Genomic DNA, 18,593 nt, shown 5'->3' with positions numbered 1-18,593 from the left:
CCAATGATAAATGTGTCAACCAAGGCTTGGGGCCAAACATCTCCACCAGTGAGTGGCAAAGCCAGTTAGAATCCACATCTGTGTGACTCTAGTACCTGTGCTTTAATCACCTTGTTACCTTGCTTTATCAGTCTCCCTCTCTCATATATAAATCTACTTTACCCAACCTACAAAAATACTCAAATCATCACCAACCTTTTTGTTAAAAAGGAAGGGAATCTTCTCAATTCTCTTCCTCAAGTTACCACCTTATCTTTCCTTCTATTCTCTTTCTTGTCAAGGTTGTTGAAAGAGTGGCCTCTGCTCTTCACCATTTCCCTCCATCACCCTGCAACCTAGAACTGGTTATCTGGCCTCTGCCTCTACCACCCTCTGGAAAGAGCTCCCAGGGGTATCAGTGGCAGCCTGCTGTGAGTCCCTCAGCTTGCTCCCCATCCTAATGCTGACTCCTCTGAGCCCTTCTAAGGCGCTGACCTGGGTGGGCTTCCAAGAAGCTACATTTTCTTTTTTTCTTTTTTTTAGAAAAAAACGATTTGCAATTTATTCATAAACAAAGAGTTAACACCCCTGATATACACAGACTTTCCCTCACCAACTTCCCTTCATCAGCTTGTACAGGAAAAGCAGAATAAATGCTTGTCTCTACCAATTTTCAAAAGAATGAGTTGATTTCCAAGTGTGATGAATAAAGGTTTATTTTTTTTTTAAGTATCATAATAAATTTGTGGATGTAAACTTATTTAATGTGTTTCAATGGACTGTAATTGTCCCTATTGGTGGTTGGATTGTCCCACCTTCGGCTAGTAGGAGCCTCTTCAAGTTGGCTTCTGTGTCTAGTTGACATGACTCTAGTAGCCTTTGACAGCTTCCTTGATTTCTGGGAATTTTGCTAGATATTGTCAAATTCTTAACCATAGGGGTTATACTGTCTCACCTTCCCACCAGCCTTTCAACAGAGTATGATGTCAAACTTTAGTTTTTTACCAGTCTGATTAGTGAGAGATGGTACCTCAGTGTAGTTAAAAAAAATTTTTTAATTTTTATGTTTTTTTTTTTTTTTAATCTTGTAGGGACTTTTTTCTTTTTTTTTTTTTTTTATTTATTTTTACTTTTTTTGGCTGTGTTGGGTCTTCGTTTCTGTGCGAGGGCTTTCTCCAGCTGCGGCAAGTGGGGACCACTCTTCATCGCGGTGCGCGGGCCTCTCACCATCGCGGCCTCTCTTGTTGCGGAGCACAGGCTCCAGACGCGCAGGCTCAGTAGTTGTGTCTCACGGGCATAGTCGCTCCGCCGCACGTGGGATCTTCCCGGACCAGAGCTCGAACCCGTGTCCCCTGCATTAGCAGGCAGATTCTCAACCACTGCGCCACTACGGAAGCCCCTTTATGTATTTTTTTAAAATGAAATATAGTTATTTGATTTCCTTATTCTCCTCTCAACTCTCTAATTTTCCCTAGTCTTCCTGCCTGGGAGCACTTACTTTGCTTTTGCTTTCAAGTCTTAGTGACCTCTCACGGTTCCACCCTCCTCCCTGCCTTCTACACGGTACCTGACTTCAAACCTTTCATTTCTAGCTCTCCTTGCCCCTCAGTTACAGTTCTACATTCCTAACTTCTAATAAGTCCTTTCTAGACTTATCCACTTACCTACCTGGAACCACCAAACCCAACATGAATAAAACTAAACTTATCTTCACCGTCACCCACACGGCCACACCCCACCCCAAACATATGTAGCTTCTATCTCAACAAATATGTCTATTCAGGTGCATAAGTGAGAAACATCAAAGTCACACTCAAGGATTACCTGTTCCTCTAGCACAGACACAGGTGATCCCTGCATCCTGCCCATCCTGCCTCTAGGACCTCCATAAACTAGCAGCCCTCCCCTGTCCCCCAGCCACTACCCTCACCGGCTCTCTTTAGGGCATGATAATTCCCCACTATCTTTGCCTCTAAGTGATCGCCATCAGGTGATTAGGTGTGGGTTTTTTTGTTTTTTTGTTTTTTTTAACTTGTACCTACCAAAATTTCTACAACGAGCCAAAAATAGCCAAAAGTGCTTTCGGTACCACCAGAGTTATCTGCTTGATGTGCAAATTCTCTCTCCAAAAGAAAATTACTGACTCTGAATGAAGGTCAACTCCTCCGCACAGCCTCCCACTTTTACAGGCTCCTGCCCCAACTTTTTGTCCCATCTTCTACTACCAAACACCCTTGACTGACCTGCATTCAGGCCACACCACGTTGCCTGCCACTCCCCAGAACCACTGTGCACTGCTCCCTCCACACAGGCCCACATTTCTGCCTGAAGAACTCCGCCTTCTTTGCTCCACTTTACAAGCCTTTATTCTTCAAGGCTCAGTCCAAATGCCCTGTCCTCTCTATAGGAAAAAGCAGAGGTTAAAAGCCTGGGCTTTTAACAGAGACAGGGTCCAAATCCCAGCTCTACCATTACTAGCAATGTGACGTGGGAGCAAATTCCTTTTGAAGCCTCAGTTTCCCCATCTACAAAACAGGATGTAAGAGAATTCAAACTCACTTTGAGGCTTAAGAATAAAGTATATAAAATATAAATGTATTAAACTCCACAATCAAAAGACATAGAGTGGCTGAATGGATAAAACAAGATCCAACTATATGCTGTCCACAAGACTCACTTTTGATATAAGGACATAAATAGGTTGAAAGTGAAGGCACAGAAAAAGATATTCCATGCAAATGGTAACCAAAGGAGAGCAGGGGTGACTATACTTATATCAAACAAAATAGACTTTAATCCAAAAAAGACTTCAAAGTCACTAGAGACAAAGGTTATTATATAACAATAAAAGGGTCAATTGAACCAGAAGATATAACAGTTATAAATATATGCACTCAACATCAGACCTAAATATATAAATATATGCACTCAACATCAGACCTAAATATATAAAGCAAACATCCACAAATCTGAATGGAGAAATAGACAGCAATGCAATAATAATAAGAGACTTCAGTACCCCACTTTCAATAATGGATAGAACAACCAGAAAGAAAATCAGTAAGGAAACAGCAGACTTGAACACTATAAACCAAAGAGAACCAACAGACATATACAGAACATCCAGCCACCAGTAGCAGAATACACATTCTTCTCAAGCACACGTGGAACATTCTCCAGGATCACATGGTAGGTCACAAAACAAAGTCTCAACAAATTTAAGAAGGATGAAATCACCCCAAGTATCTTTTCCAACCACAATGGAATGAAACTAGGTATCAATAATAGCAAGAAAATGGGAAAATTCAAATACATGAAAATTAGAAACATGCTTCTGAACAAATATTGGGTCAAAGAAATCAAAAAGGGAAATTAGAACATATCTTGAGACAGATGAAAACAGAACAAACCAAAATTTATGAAATGCAGCAAAAGGAATACTAAGAAGGAATTTTATAGTGATAAGTGCTTACATTCTTTCTACAAAAGAAGAAAGATCTCAAATAAACAGCCTAACTTTACACTAGAAAAAGAAGAAACCACATTCAAAGTTAGCAGAAGATCAGAGCAGATAATAAATAAAATAGAAAAACGATAGGAAAGAAACCAACAAAACAGCTGATTTTTTGAAAAGATAAACAAAATTGACAAACCTTTAGCTAAACTAAGAGAAGACTCAAATAAGTGAAATCAGAAATGAAAGGAAACATTACAACAGATGCCACAGAAATTGAAAAAGATCACAAGGGACTATTATGAATGATTATATGCCAACAAATTGGACCACCTAGAAGAAATGAATAAACCTAATACCTATCAAGTCTGAATCAAGAACAGAGAGCTTGAACAGACCAATTACATGTAAGGAGACTAAATCAGTAATCAAAAACTTCCCAACAAAGAAAAGCCCAGTACCAGATGGCTTCAGCAGATGAATCCACTGGTGAATTCTGCCAAACATTTAAAGAAGAATTAATACCAATCCTTAAACTTCTAAAAAATCAAACAGGAAAAACTTCCAAACTCATTTTGCAAGACCAGCATCACCAAAGCCAGACAAAGACAATACAAAAAAAGAAAACTATAGGCCAATATCTCTGATGAACATGGATGCAAAAAACCTCAACAAATATTAGCAAACTGAATTCAACAGCACATTAAAAGGATCATACAACATGATGGACTGGCATTTATCCCTGGGATGCAAGAATGGTTCAACAAATGCAAATCACTCAATGTGATACACCACATTAACAGAATGAAGGATAAGAATTATATCATTGTCTCAACAGTTGCAGAAAAAGCATTTGACAAAATTTAACATTCTTTCACGATAAAAACTCTCAACAAATTAAGCATGGAAGAAATTTACCTCAACACAATAAAGACCATATATGAAAAGCCCAAAGCTAACACCATCTTTAATGGTGAAAAACTGAAAGTTTTTCCTATAAGATTTAGAACAAAGCAAGGATGCCCACTCCTGCCACTCCTATTCAACATAGTACTAGAAGTCCTAGCCAGAGTAATTAGGCAAGAAAGAGAAAGAAAAGGCATCCGAACTGGAAAGGAAAAAGTAAAATTATCTGTTTGCAGATGACATGATCTTATATGTAGAAACCCTAAAGAATGGATCAAAAAAAAAAAAAAAAGAAAAGAAAAACTATCAGAACTAATAAATGAATTCAATAAAGTTTCAGGATACAAAATCAACATACAAAAATCAGTTGCATTTCTACACACTAACAACAAACTACCTGCAAAGAAAACCAAGGAAACAATCCTATTTACAATAGCATTAAAAAAAACCTAAACACTTAGGAATAAACTTCACCAAGGAAGCTAAAGACTTATACACTAAAAACTATAAAACATTGATGAAAGACATTTTAAAAGACTTTTTAAGTGGAAAGACAGTCCATGTTCATGGGTTGGAAGAATTATTGTTAAAATGTCCATACTTTCCAAAGCAATCTGCAGATTCAATGCAATCCCTATCAAAATCCCAATGTTCTTTTTAATAAAAACTGAAAAAACAATCCTAAAATTTACAAGGAACCAAAAAGGACTCCAAATAGCCAAAGCAATTTTGAGCAAGAAGAATAAAGCTGGTGGCATCACAGGTACTGATTTCAAAATATGTTACAAAGCTACAAAAATCAAAACAGCATGTCACTGGCATAAAAACAGACATATAGACCAATAGAACAGAATAGAGAGCCCAGAAATAAACCTACGCATATCTGGTCACCTGATCTTCAACTAGGATGCCAAGAATACACAATGGGGAAAGGATATTCTCTTCAATAAACAGTGTAGGGAAAACTGGATACCTACATGCAAAAGAATGAAATTGGACTCATCTTACACCACATACAAAGATGGACTCAAAATGGACTAAAGACAAACATAAGACTTGAAACTGTAAAACTCCTAGAAGAAAACATAGTGGGGAAGATTTTTAGCTTTGGCAATGATTTCTTGAATACGAAAACACAGGCAAAAGAAACAACAAAGTGAAAAGGCAACTTATGTAATGAGAGAAAATGTCTGAAATTCATATATATGATTAATACCCAAATATAAGACACTCATACAACTTAGTAGCAAAATAAACAAACAACCCAATTTAAAAATGGGCAAAAGACCTGAATAGACATTTCTCCCAAAAAGACATACAAATGGCCAACAGGAACATGGAAAGGTACTCAACAATCACTAATCACCAGGGAATTACAAATCAAAACCATACTGAGATATCACCTCACCCCATTAGGATGGCTATTATCAAAAAATAAATAAATAAATAACAGGTGTTGGTGAGAAAAGGGAATCCTTGTATACTGTTAGTGGGAATATAGGTTGGTGTAGCCACTGTGGAAAACAGTATGGCGATTCCTTGAGAAATTAAAAATAGAACTAACCATTTGATCCAGCAATCCCACTTCTGGATGTATATCTAAAGGAATTGAAATCAGGATCTCAAAGAAATATACACACATTTCCATACTCTTTTCAGCATTATTCACAATAGTCAAGGCATGAAAGCAACCTACATGTCCATTGACAGACAAATGGATAAAGAAAATGTGATATTTGCATGCAATGGAATATTATTCAGCCTTAAAAAAAGGAAATGCTGTCCTTTGTGACAACATGGGTGAACCTGGAGGACATTATGCTAAATGAAATAAACCAGACACAGAAGAACAAATACTACATGATCCCATTTATATGAGGAATCTAAATAAGTCCTAGAGACCTACTGTACACTGCAATGCCTGTATTCTATACTTAAAAATTTGCTAGAAGGGTAGATCTTATGTTAAGTGTTCTTATCACAAAACAATTAAAATTTTAAAAATGTAAAATAATAAAGAGGGTGAAAAGAAACTTTTGGAGGTGATAGATATGTTTATGGCACTGATCATGTTGATGGTTTCACAGGTATATACGTATCTCCAAACTCATCAAGTTGTACACATTAAATAAATACAGCTTTTTGTATGTCAATCACACCTCAATAAACTGGTTTTTAAAAAATAAATAAAAATAAATTAAGTATATAAATTATCATAGTGCACACGGAGTAGGCACTTAATAAATGGCAGATGTTATTCATTATTATTCATTCCTCCCACATCTTCCAGACAAATTTGCTACTCTTTACTGTTAGCTCCCCCAACCCACTGCACATCATCTATATCACTTTACACATTATAGCAGAATTATGTGTTTGTATATTTGTTTCCTTCACCAGACGATGAGCTCTTCTGAGGGAGGAACTGCGATGCATTGGTGGCCCCCAAATCGAAGCCCTCAGGATAGTGTCACATACACTGGAGCTGTTTGCTTAAGTGTTAACTGAAAAAATAAATGAATCAATCAGTCAATCTAGTTATGGTGAGGCAGGTAATAAAATATCCTATCTCAGCCAATAATTATAAATTAATTGTTAAGACTTTTCCAAGATTGTTGTCTAAAATGTAAATAACCCTGGGAAGAAGTAAATTGTTATGAGTTATTCTTATCTTAGGAAGGCAAGAAAAAAATAAGAAATCTGAAGCAAATGCAAAGGATACGCCATTCCTCTGATACGTTTGATCTTTCCTGGATCTGTGAGCTGAATGGGCTTCAGGACCTTCCTTACAGGACATGAGAAAAACACTTCACCTCCTCCTCCAGGGAGCATTCCCCGTCGCACAATCTGCACCAAGTGAGAAAGAAGAGGTGAGGGTTCAGTAGAGTGGATGACACCCAACCTGGCTGGTTTACACCAAGAATGAAAACCACCATCAGAAAGCAGCAAGCTCTTTCATACACAACTTGTCAATCCTTTCAAGATGAACAGCACCTGATGTTAGCTCCACGGGGGCATGTGCTGAGCAAGGAGACCGTGTGGTGTGTCGGAAAGAGCAGTGGACACAGAGCCTGCCTGTCCCAGTCAAAGCCAGACAGGTCACTTCACCACCAGAACCTGTTTGTTCAACCTTAAAATGAGGGACTGGCCTAGTTCATCAGCTTATCCCATTTCTTAACCATCAGGAACCCTTTTCTCCTCCTCTGGAATTAACCGATCTATCAAAACTCTACATTATTAAATAAAAATGAAGTCATTTTCCTTGTTTAAAAACATCATTTTAAAAAACAGAGATGCTAAACAGCTTAAGATATCCAGTGTTATCACATTGGATTGATGTAATTCCCTTAAATAGCAAACAAACAGATGCTTAAATTACTTTGACTAAGTTTTGAAAGTAATGTACTAAAAATTCTCAGGGACATTCAGGTTGGGAGGCTCCGGACACAAATTAAGATAAATGATCTAGATCAGAGAGGCAGCATGGTCAGAATCCTGGCTCTACTACTTATTAGCTGAGTTGTTATGAGCCAAGGAGTAAATACATGTAGAATGCTTACAACATCGCCTACCACGAAGTAAGTGCAGTATAACTGCTGGCTACTCCTGTCATTACTAAAGGGTCCCTTTCAGATCAAAGTCTGCAATGTTTGGTTCATGAATCCTGTGGGTCTTCTAATAAATGGCGACTGCAAATGTGCCACACACACATGAGGCATATAGCGCCTCCAATGAGTTGGTAAGAAAATCTTTCACACTGATATATACCACTAACAATTTGTACATTCTTACCTTTAGCTCAAACGATTCACTATCAATCCCAAACTGTTTCAATAGAGGGAGTGCTGTTGCCTTAAGAACATCAACCTGTAGAATTATTTCAGAAAAAAAAAGCTTAGTTAAACCTTGAGAGATGGAAAGAAGAAAGAGCCCGCGAAGCAGGTGAAGGCTTAGCCTCCAGGTAGATGAAGCAGCCTAGTGAAGAGAAAAGAGGCTGGCTTACAACTGAGGGTGTGGGCCAGCTCTGCTCCCGAGTATAGACTGTGACTTTATAAGCCACTGGCTCCTGTGGGCCCCTTTTCCACATTTACAATATCATACGCCTACCTTATGAGTCATCATGAGCATCACGTGCATCAGGCAAAAAGCACCAAGAAACTGCTGGGCTCATACAGAAAACAGAGACCTGTGCTCAGTCTTAAGAGGTATAAACACTATGCAAGAAAATCACCTGTCTTAGTATTCTTTTTCCAACATGACTGTTTAATGTTTAGAGCTGGTGGCACTCGAGGCTAAAGCAAACCAAATGAACTATTCAACCTAAGAGTCCTACCTAAGAATCCTGCTGACACCCACCACAAAGGCAGTTAAAGGTGGTGATTCTATAAGGCAGTGAGGGCCTCGGGGGAAGGACAGCCTCAAACTGCACGAAGCAGCACAAACCCCAAAGTGCAATGACAGCATCCACAGTTGATGACAAGACAGTGCCAAGCGTAACTGTTATCTCCTCCTCAATCAAAACTCCTTCCTTGTTCATTTGTGGATTGCTCACAGAGGATAAGGTGACATTCAAATCAATGGCAACTTGCGAAAGAACAGCAATCTCTTGCTTGTTCCCAATGGAACAAGAGATGTTTCTCGGCCCTGCGGGGGCTGACTCTATAGCAGGAGGTGCTGAGGGCACAAGCGGCACAAGCAGAGGCTGCAGGGAAAAGCCCTGATCCTGGCCCAGGCTCTGTCTCCAGTTAGCTGCGTGGCCTCAAACAAGAAAATCTCAACTGTCTAAATTTCCTTGTCTCTAAGGTAAGGAGCTCAGCCTGCCTGTCTCCGAGTTGCTACCAACTCTAACATGCTAAGAGTCAAAAGAATGATACTCCAGCAAGGCTTTACAGCAGAGAATGCGCCCCAGCTAAATATTCTCATATCAGAAAATTAACCAAAGGTATCAATGACCTATGAAGCCTAGGAACATGTTCAGCACGGATCAGGTGGGGCAGAAGCAGTTACCGGGAAAATTCATTAAAGATGAGCTCATTTCAATTAAATATTAAAGCTACACACACCCACAAACTTAAAATATGCATATGGGATTGCCAGAACCAAGACGAATCAGTCTAGGCTAGTGTTAAGGGCAGTTGGGGAGAAGGCCAAGCCAGATTCTGGAAAACGTCAGGGCAGCAAGGCACTCTTGCCCACCTGACTCCTGGAACTAGGCAGCCTCCAGCTGTCCTGGGGAAGAGAAAGGCAAGAGAACAGAACATCCCCTCAGGTCACCCTACTTACACCTGGAGTCATAAAGGATGAGGTCAAATTGACTCTGAGGGTCAGCCAGGAGCCCAAGCGTAACTCCAGATGTGGTCCTGGCTCCTAAGTCACTCTCCATCTGACGTGGAAGGCAGGCAACTCGGTTCGGTGTGACAACGGCTGGAAAAGCAGTTGTGGGCTGAAGCCCCACTCTGCCTCTTACCACCTCTGAGACCTGGACATTACCTCCCCAGGGCCTTGGCTTCCTGCTGTATAAAGAGGGGCTGGACTGGACGAGTTCCACAGCCTACCCGGGCTCCGCACACTGGTTCTAGCAGGGCGAGGGTGGTCTGTAGGTTTTGTTTAACGGAAACTGAGCTGTGACTCTGTGCTCAGAGAAGAAAGGCAAAAGTCTGACCCAAGTAGAACCTCAGGGCAAAGGTGTCACCCTTACAGTCCAGTCAGTCAATCAACAGGTAGAAATATGACCTGACCGCACCAAATAGAAAAAGGGAAGCAACCTGCTCTTCAGTTCCCTTGTCTGAAACAGTGATAAGAACACCCACCTCACCTCACAAATCAAATAAATATGGACGCAGACGTAAGTACACCTAGAGCAGTGCCCAGCACACAGTACATTTCTTTACCCTTTCAGGACAGTACCGAAAAAGAATGGACTCTTCACACACCAATTGGCCAGCTGTTGGCACCAGTAAATATCTACTGGGCGCTCTAGTATCAAATCACTGAGATTCAAAGGAGACCTCCTAGAAGTTTTCTTCTCAAAATTTCTCCCTATTTCCTATCTTTTTGCCTCCAAGGAAAAATGTCCCTACCCCTTTATACGGCACATCCCATCGCTGCTGCTTTCAACTCTCATCCTTGTTGGCTGTCTGCAGAGCTACCCTTATTAAATCCCCCTACCCTTCTTATTTCAACTCTTTACTTCTCCATTACAGCTTCGCCTCAGCCTACAAACAAGTTTAAGTTTCGTTCGTTTAAAAATTCGCAACCTCAGCTCTTAAGGAATCATCCTATCTAACTTCTGGAAGAATCTCCTAACCTTCCATGGTTCTACTTCCTACTCATTCTGAACCTGTGCCTGCTCTTGCATTCCGATGGCACTGCTCTCTCAAAGGTCAATAAAACTTCTCACTGCCGAATCTCCCTGCCCAATTCCAACTCAACTCCTGCAAAGATTGACTCTTGGATCATCCCTGGCTTCTCAGAATTCAACTCCTGCTTGGCTTCTCCAAATACTTCTATCTCCACAGTCACTGTCTGCAGCTCCTCTTCCCCCCACTCACACCTTACACACTCATTCCTCTTCTTTATTATTCTCAGTCCCTGGAACCATGGGGCCAAAATTCTACTGCCCACAGAGGCCAAAAAGGGAAGTTAAATGAATGATGAGGTCAGCTAAGACCTGTATCCAACTGAAGATCTCATGCCTCATCCAAAGAGGGCAGGTGCTACTCAGCTCCAACAGATGGCTGTCATGCAGAAACAGCCATCCAGTGCTGCCACACCGACCTACTACCATGTAAACTCTGGGGTTTCAAACATGAACAACCAATTCAGATACACACACCACCACCACTACCAGCACACTGTACAGGCCAAAGGAAAGACACCTGTCAGATTAACTGAGCCAAAAAGCCGCCAGTGTTTAGCCTCGGCACTGGTCAATCTCGGTCTCCTAGGGAGTGAAATGTCAGTAGGTAAGATCCTGATGACCTATCTCTGAGGCTCCAGACAATAATTTCCAACTTTCAACTGGACATCCCCTAGGGATGTCCCACCAATATCTCAGGAAACAGGACCAAAATCAAACACGTCATCCATCACCCCACCACAATTTTCCTCTTTCTGATCACTATCCTTCAAGTCAACCAGGACAGAAATCATGGAGTTATTTATGACCCCTCCCTCCTATCCCATCTCCAATTAGTTATCGAGTTATGAAGTCCCTCCCTCCACACTGCCCTTCATATCTGTCCCTACCCTTCCACTTCCCTCTGCATAATGTTCAAATTAGTTGACACCTCTGCAATTCATCCTTCTCTCAACCTCCATAGTTATCTTCCTAAAACCATGACTGACTCTGGGGCTTCCCTTCCTCCAGAAGGCCCTCCCTAGCCCTCAGCACTTTGCTTGTGCTTCTACCAGAGCCCAGAGGTATTCAGCCTTGAGCTAGCCTCCCTAGCTGTGTTCACAGCTGTCTATCCCATGAGACCACGTTCCCTACGGGCAGAACTCATCGTATTCATCCTTGTGTGCAGACAGTAGCTGTGGACATAAACTGATGGGGAAACCACACATTAAAGAGAAAGTTCAAAATGAAGAAGCCACAGGTTGAAGAAGTTACTCTTTATCCAGGATTAGATGTATTTATTTTATCCTGGGCTGGAGCCAGGTACTAACCAAGGTCATTTTAGTCATGCAGCTAGCAAAAGCAGAAAGTCCTGTGGCATGTGAAAACAAACAAACAAACAAAAAAAGTTTTTTAATACTCTGCTAAAAAAAGAATTAAGTACCCTTTCTAGGGAATTCATCAATTAATCTTTTTCACTGTTAATATGTAAATTTCAATACTGCCAGTGATAAAAGCTTTTAAGATCACTGGCAATTACAGAAAGAGAACAAAACTGGGACACACAGTGCCAGCCTCTCCTGTCTGCTTCAGGGCCTTCTCCCAACATTCAAGGCACCTTCCCCTCCCCCTCCCAATCGGAAATGGTAGAGATCTCCTCTCATACTTTTAACTGAAGGACCCATTTCCTAGAATCTTCTGGAAAAAAGCAGTCATTTGAAATTACTTTAAAATTCTAAACAGTTTATGCAACATTCCTATACAGCTAAGAATTTCAGATCTTGCACTGTACTCAGGATCCTGAGAAGAGTTTATGCACCTGAATTCAAGAATTGGGGAATAATTCTCTTAATGCCTAAGAACATATTAACTGTGTTTATACCCTAGTCAGTGTCCTGGTGAATACCAGCAGTCCCCACTTTGGGGCTAACTGCACCACCTAATTGGTCTTCCCTGGTTAGGGAAGCCACACACTTTACATTCTGCCACAGAAGCCACCCCTTCAGTGGTCTTGGTCCAGTGTCTGCAGAGGTGAAGATAAGCGTCCTCAGTTGGAACTTCACATCATGGCCCTCGGCTTGAAGGTAGTTTCTCTGCACAGCAGAGCAGCCGAAGCGAGGGATCGTTGCCCCACTACGAGAGGCCTAAGGCAGGCCTGCTCTAATCAATCAATCTCCCTCACCTTCTGCTCCACCCTCCCACACACACACAAAACAAACCCATCCCAGACTGGCATTAAGACAGCTGTGGTAGCCACAATGACTACTCTGTCTGTATATGAAGCTATCCTCCCTACACAGGCAGGAAAATTAGCACGCTTAATAAGAAGTGTGCTGGTGCCCCAAAACTAGCAACGTTCATATATACCTTCCCTGCCCTTGTGCCCTTTTTCTACACCTGCAGACTCTTCTCAGAAGAAGGAAGTCCTAAAGTGTATGGCTGAAGCCTGAGTCCAGATCATGCTGCAGCAATGCCAAGGAGATGTTATTCTCGGCCTAAAATGTCGGTCTGCTGCCTTCCAGCCTCAACCATCACATGACCTTTTGAAAACTCCACTCTCATGCACTTCAGCCAACAGAGCCATATTTCATGTCAACCATGATGAGATGGCAAGCATCTGTTCTGAAGGTTCTTAGACATGACAATGAAAGGCACCTTGACGAACATTAACCATCGTGACTGAATGTGGTGATTATGAGTCTTGGCTCATCTCCCTCCTGGAGTGATCAACCTCTAAATTTCTAGGTAAGTAACAAAACAAACACTCTCTACAATACACCTGTGCGTTATCAGGAACTGGTTTCTCAAAAGTTGGGTTGTGACAAGAGACAAATAAAACTCACATCTTGGTATGGCCTCACTACTCACCGAAGGGTCCACCTGGTCATTGGTCACTCCTCGTAGAACTATTCTCAGCGGGTGCTTCATAAATGGAGCCAGGCAGAGAAGACTTTCCAGATAATACCCAATGCTGCGAAGGATGCTGCAGTCATGTTCCACAGACCCACCATACAAGAGGCCAGGCTGATAATATAAGGTGGTTCCTTACACCGGAGAAAAGAAAGTCAGCAGAAAAAAAAACTTAGTGTCACAAAGGCAACGAAGGCAGTAAGTCCCAAGGGGAAAGTCTGGCAAGGGCATCCAAGAGAGTTCAAAATGCCATTCCTAAGAGTCCACATACTTCACTCCAAAAGCTGACTCATTACTGTCAAGTCCCTGTAACAATAATAAACTGTGAGTGTAATTTAATAAACAGTAATAAATTAAACCCCTCCCTGAGCCATCTGAACTGCCAAAGCCGTGGCAGGGCACAGAGGAGATATCCTAACAGGCACCCTAGTCTCCCAACAGCACACTCTCAGACTGTGCTGATGTGGGGTTTACAAGTGATGCTCTGAAATCATCATGCCGGCAATCAGCTGCTTCTAGGCCCGGTAAATGAAATTCCCCATATACCACACTCACCAAACAAGGTACCTAGAGAAGGCAAGTACTTTATGGCACTTACCTCCATTAATAGTAGCTGTTTTAATTTAATAGTAACAAATGGAAATGGCTAAAATTATTGAACAGCTTTAGTGGAAACTCTGTTTATTTATTCTTTCAACTATTCACATCATCTAAAAAGTTTCTTACTAGGTTTACATATTAGAGGAAGAACCAAATAAAATAGATGATTCAGGGAGTATGAATAAGTGAACACAGTATTTTTGATGCTAATAATCTTTGGCCAATGTCTTCTGGCACAATTTACCAATAAAGAAATTTAACATTAGAGGAAGGAACTATGTTCAGTCACCAAAAGAAAAGCAGCTCTTGGGAGTTTCATAAAATAAATATAGGTTTTACTATATTAAAAACCAAAATCCTAACCATCACAATCAGAATCATATTCTGATCAAAGTGGGAGAAACTCTACATCGGTTATTCTAAACACTATTAAGTCACAAAACAATCTTTTAGGTCAAAAATCTCTCCTTCCTCCCCCCAGAAAAGACTCTATAACCACTAAACTCTGCAAATCTGTTATGCCTGCAAATTAACCAAATGATAAACTGACCAGATCATCAGAATGAAGGCTTCCTGGGGTGGGGAGAGCGGGGACAGACACATGAGGTGGAAAGAAGCAGGATCACGTAAATGTCTTACTTCTCAACCAAAGTTGCAGATATGACCAGAAAAGAATAGAATTACCTGCCCTCTGAATCACCAATAAAAATAGCTGAAAAAAATCCCCAGCAATTTCAAAGTAAACGAGCCAAGGAAGCCTAAGGGAATCATAGCTTGCAAAGGGCATCTGATGTTTTATGCCTGAAACCTGCTACAGATCAACAAGTCCCATGGCCACTTATGAAGCCAAGCTTGTCTTCTTTCTTAAGAGAGCTAACACACCGAAAAGTTCAGTTTCCTTTGTTGAATATATGAGCAAAGGCACATAGTAAATGGAGCCAAAGGATGCTTGCCATGATCGTCTAACAATGTAGATAAAAGAGTTTCTAGGGGGCTTCCCTGGTGGCGCAGTGGTTAAGAATCCGCCTGCCAATGCAGGGTACACGGGATTGAACCCTGGTCCGGGAAGATCCCACATGCTGCGGAGCAACTAAGCCCGTGAGCCACAACTACTGAGTCCGTGTGCCACAACTACTGAAGCCCGTGCACCTAGAGTCCCTGCTCCGCAACAAGAGAAGCCACCACAATGAGAAGCCCGCACACCACAACGAAGAGTAGCCCCTGCTCGCCACAACTAAAGAAAGCGCGCATGCAGCAACGAAGACCCAATGCAGCCATAAATTAATTAATTAATTAATTTTATTTTTTAAAAAAAGAGTTTCCAACAGCAAAAAAAACCAAAAAAGAAAAACAAACAAAAAAAACCATTCAGACAAAAAACTAGAAACAACCTAAATGTTTATCAGTAGGGAACAGTTAAATAAGTTATCATCCTTCCATACGGTAGAATACAATATAAGGCCCACTGAAATACTGAGATGGACCTGCATGTGCCTGGCAAGAAAATTCCCTAAGACATCTGTGCTAATGAAAAAAAACTGGCTGCAGAACAACATGAAGAGCAAGACCCTGTTGATGGTTTGAGATACAAAAGTGCCCACGTAAGCAAATGCACATAAAGGAGACCAGGACACAGTCCCCACACTGTGACCACGGCCGCCCCTGGGAGAGAGAATGGAAGAGGAAACAGGGTGAAGGGATTTTTCACATTTTTTGCATATACTTGTATAAACTTACTTTAAAAGACAAAAAAAAAAAAAAAAATTCAGCACATACAACAACCTCAGACAGTTTGTTGGAAGATTTTATTGTGACAACATAAGTTAAATGGACATTGAAAAGTTGTATATAAATGTTAGGTATAAAATGTTTTTATTGTTTAAAAAGAAGAGGTGCTCATCTGTTGATCTGAAATTTTCACTCTTCTAACTTACTTAAATCAAGTGTATTCTCCTTAAATTGGCAGATTTCACATACCATCTCCAGACAATTGTATCACAGATAGGAAACTGGGTCTTTCCATCCAAATACAATATTTATACCATCAAAAAGAGTGAATAACAGAGGAATATTTAAGTATTACATGTAGGTGCTTTCAGGAATGGGAAGAAAAGGAGCTTACCTGTTTGGTTTATTTCAATTCGAGAACCATTAGTTATTTTGTCCAACAGCCTTATGAAGCTGGCTTCAAAATCTGTGGGGAGAAAAGAAAACAGATTGGCCTCATGTTAGGTCACCATTTCCAGAGCACATCCCATTCAAGTACTGCAGTGCGGGGTAGGTTACTTCCTGCATCATACCTGGGTTCTTCTCAGGGCCTGGGTGGCTCACTGGCTAAGGAGTTCAACTGAACTTCAGTTTCAACTGAACTTCAACTGAACTTCAGTTTCAACTGAAGCAGTTGAAAAGCACTGACTAGCATATATATGTTTAGTAGAACTATTAGAAACAACTCAGTTTTCGTATTCCACCAAAAAATAGCAACTCTACCAGCAATCTAATAGGATATTAATTTTAGCAGAATAACACCCACTTGTCCTTCTGACCTCAGGAGTGTGTGCCACATAAGGGAGAAAGAACAGAAAGTAGGAAAGAGCTTTAAACTCAAATTCTTACTTGCCGCAGAACACCTGACAGGGAAAATTAAACCGAGGACCACCCTTCAGTCTCAGAGGCAGTAAGAGGTTACCGTCTCTCCCATTCAACAAAGCATCCCTGGCTCCTTTCCTCTATTGTTTACTGATCTAGAAGCTATCTAATCAGTTCAGTTTTTAATTTTATTACAAAGGTGCCTGAATATACAGTATTACTGCCACCTTTTTAATGCATGAAAAAAGACTGGAAGAAAAAATACCAAATGTTAATAAATAGGTTTCTCTTCACAGTAGGATTTTATATGAATTTAGTCTTGTTTAAATTTTAATGTGTAAATTTGCTTCAATTACTTTTATGAATAAATTGTTATCTAGAATATAAAAGCTGGTTATTCTTTACAAGGTGGGGGAAGGTAGATTTTAAATGTGAAATATGGGAAGAGGTAGAGTGAAGACTCAGGATTAAACGTCCTCTGTCCTCCTCGGTAGATTTTACACACACACACACACACACACACACACACACACACACAGGCTTTAGCTTCAACCTCCCTCCCATGAACGGGGACAAGGAAGACCAAGTCTTCTGCACTGAAGGCATGGTGACTGCCTGGCGCTCTCAGTCAGTTCCTACTGCTATAATAGACTAGCAGAGTTTGAGAGCACAGACCTTAGAAGTCACCTAAACTGATCCCAAAGGGTGAAGCAGATCGACTAAGCAATTCCCATCTACCTGTTCTGTTACTTAACACTGTCCCATAACTCCTGTCATAGCAGATTCTGTAATCTGTACAAAAAGCACTGGGCCAGAAGTCAGAGAAACTCCCTTAAGTCCTGAAACAAGGCATAATGGCTAATAACAGCAGCTGTGTATTAATGCTTACCTATGTAATCCTTATAACCAGTAAGCAGGAAGTGTTTCCCATTTTACAGAAGGCTGAGGCCCAAGAATGCCCTCTAGCTTGCCCTGGTTAAACAACTGGCAAGTGGCAGAGCCAGGATTTGAACCCAAGTCTGCCTTTCTCCAATGTCCATGCTCTGAACCACACCATAACTCAGTTTAATCCCTCAGAGTCAACCTCTTCCTCTAGAAAATCATGGTACCTTTCAACTGTAGGCAGTGATTTAACTGAAGGACCCTGCAGACGATTTAATAAGTTCCCAGTCTACATTTATTTTTAATGAAATTAGAACAGAATAAACAATATCAGAGTTACATAGTAAGGGTGCTGTTTATGAAATTTTAGTCTCAGTTTTACATATACTTGTATGTGTATTAGGTTGTGGTATAAGTAGCAACACAAAAGTTCAAAAGTAACTCAACTATAAAATTGAACTAGAAATGATTTCTATGGTCTTTTTATATAGAATATTCTATGTTTTTTAAAAGTAGGCATGATCTATATAGCACAATGCCACTTTCTACTTATGTTTATAGAAAATGCAAGGTATTCTGCACAAAAAAGGAAAACCCTTGATTTGCTCAAGCTTTCACAGTGCCTAAATGGGAGAGAGGAACAAACATTTATGAATAAAGCCCAAGATTATCAACTCCATAGCTTTTACAGATTAGGAAAGAAAAGAAAACAAAATTACTTTAGAAGTAGTTTTTTTCTGCTTTTATTTATTTATTTATTTTTTTGCAATCCACAGGGGCTCTTGAGCATGAACACAATTAAAAACGCTCAGCAGAGGAACATGAGTAGGAAAAGAATGGGCACCTAAAGAGACCTCCAGGCAGGACCATCCCCTGGTCACAGTAAACAGGTGCTTCAGAAGCAGTACTTCAAAGAACCAACACAGAGCTAGTTCC

At 40.6% G+C, this 18,593-nt stretch overlaps 1 protein-coding gene across 1 annotated transcript in view; it reads right to left on the bottom strand.

The window, feature by feature from the left end:
• The window catches only part of RCL1 (RNA terminal phosphate cyclase like 1), a 56,180-nt gene that overhangs the window by 25,516 nt on the left and 12,071 nt on the right, over positions 1-18,593 (bottom strand). Inside the window, exons 2-5 of the mRNA XM_068552643.1 lie at positions 16,309-16,380; positions 13,545-13,720; positions 8,132-8,206; positions 7,062-7,186 (exon numbers count right to left, since the gene is read on the bottom strand). Coding sequence (XP_068408744.1) covers positions 7,062-7,186; positions 8,132-8,206; positions 13,545-13,720; positions 16,309-16,380 — 448 coding nt within the window. The remainder of the gene's footprint in view (positions 1-7,061; positions 7,187-8,131; positions 8,207-13,544; positions 13,721-16,308; positions 16,381-18,593) is intronic.

Source organism: Eschrichtius robustus, chromosome 10 (genome assembly GCF_028021215.1).
Source record: "Eschrichtius robustus isolate mEscRob2 chromosome 10, mEscRob2.pri, whole genome shotgun sequence".
In the NCBI taxonomy this organism is placed as follows: domain Eukaryota; kingdom Metazoa; phylum Chordata; class Mammalia; order Artiodactyla; family Eschrichtiidae; genus Eschrichtius; species Eschrichtius robustus.
The sequence above is the reverse complement of the archived record's forward strand: the minus strand, read 5'-3'. Positions and strand labels throughout refer to the sequence as shown.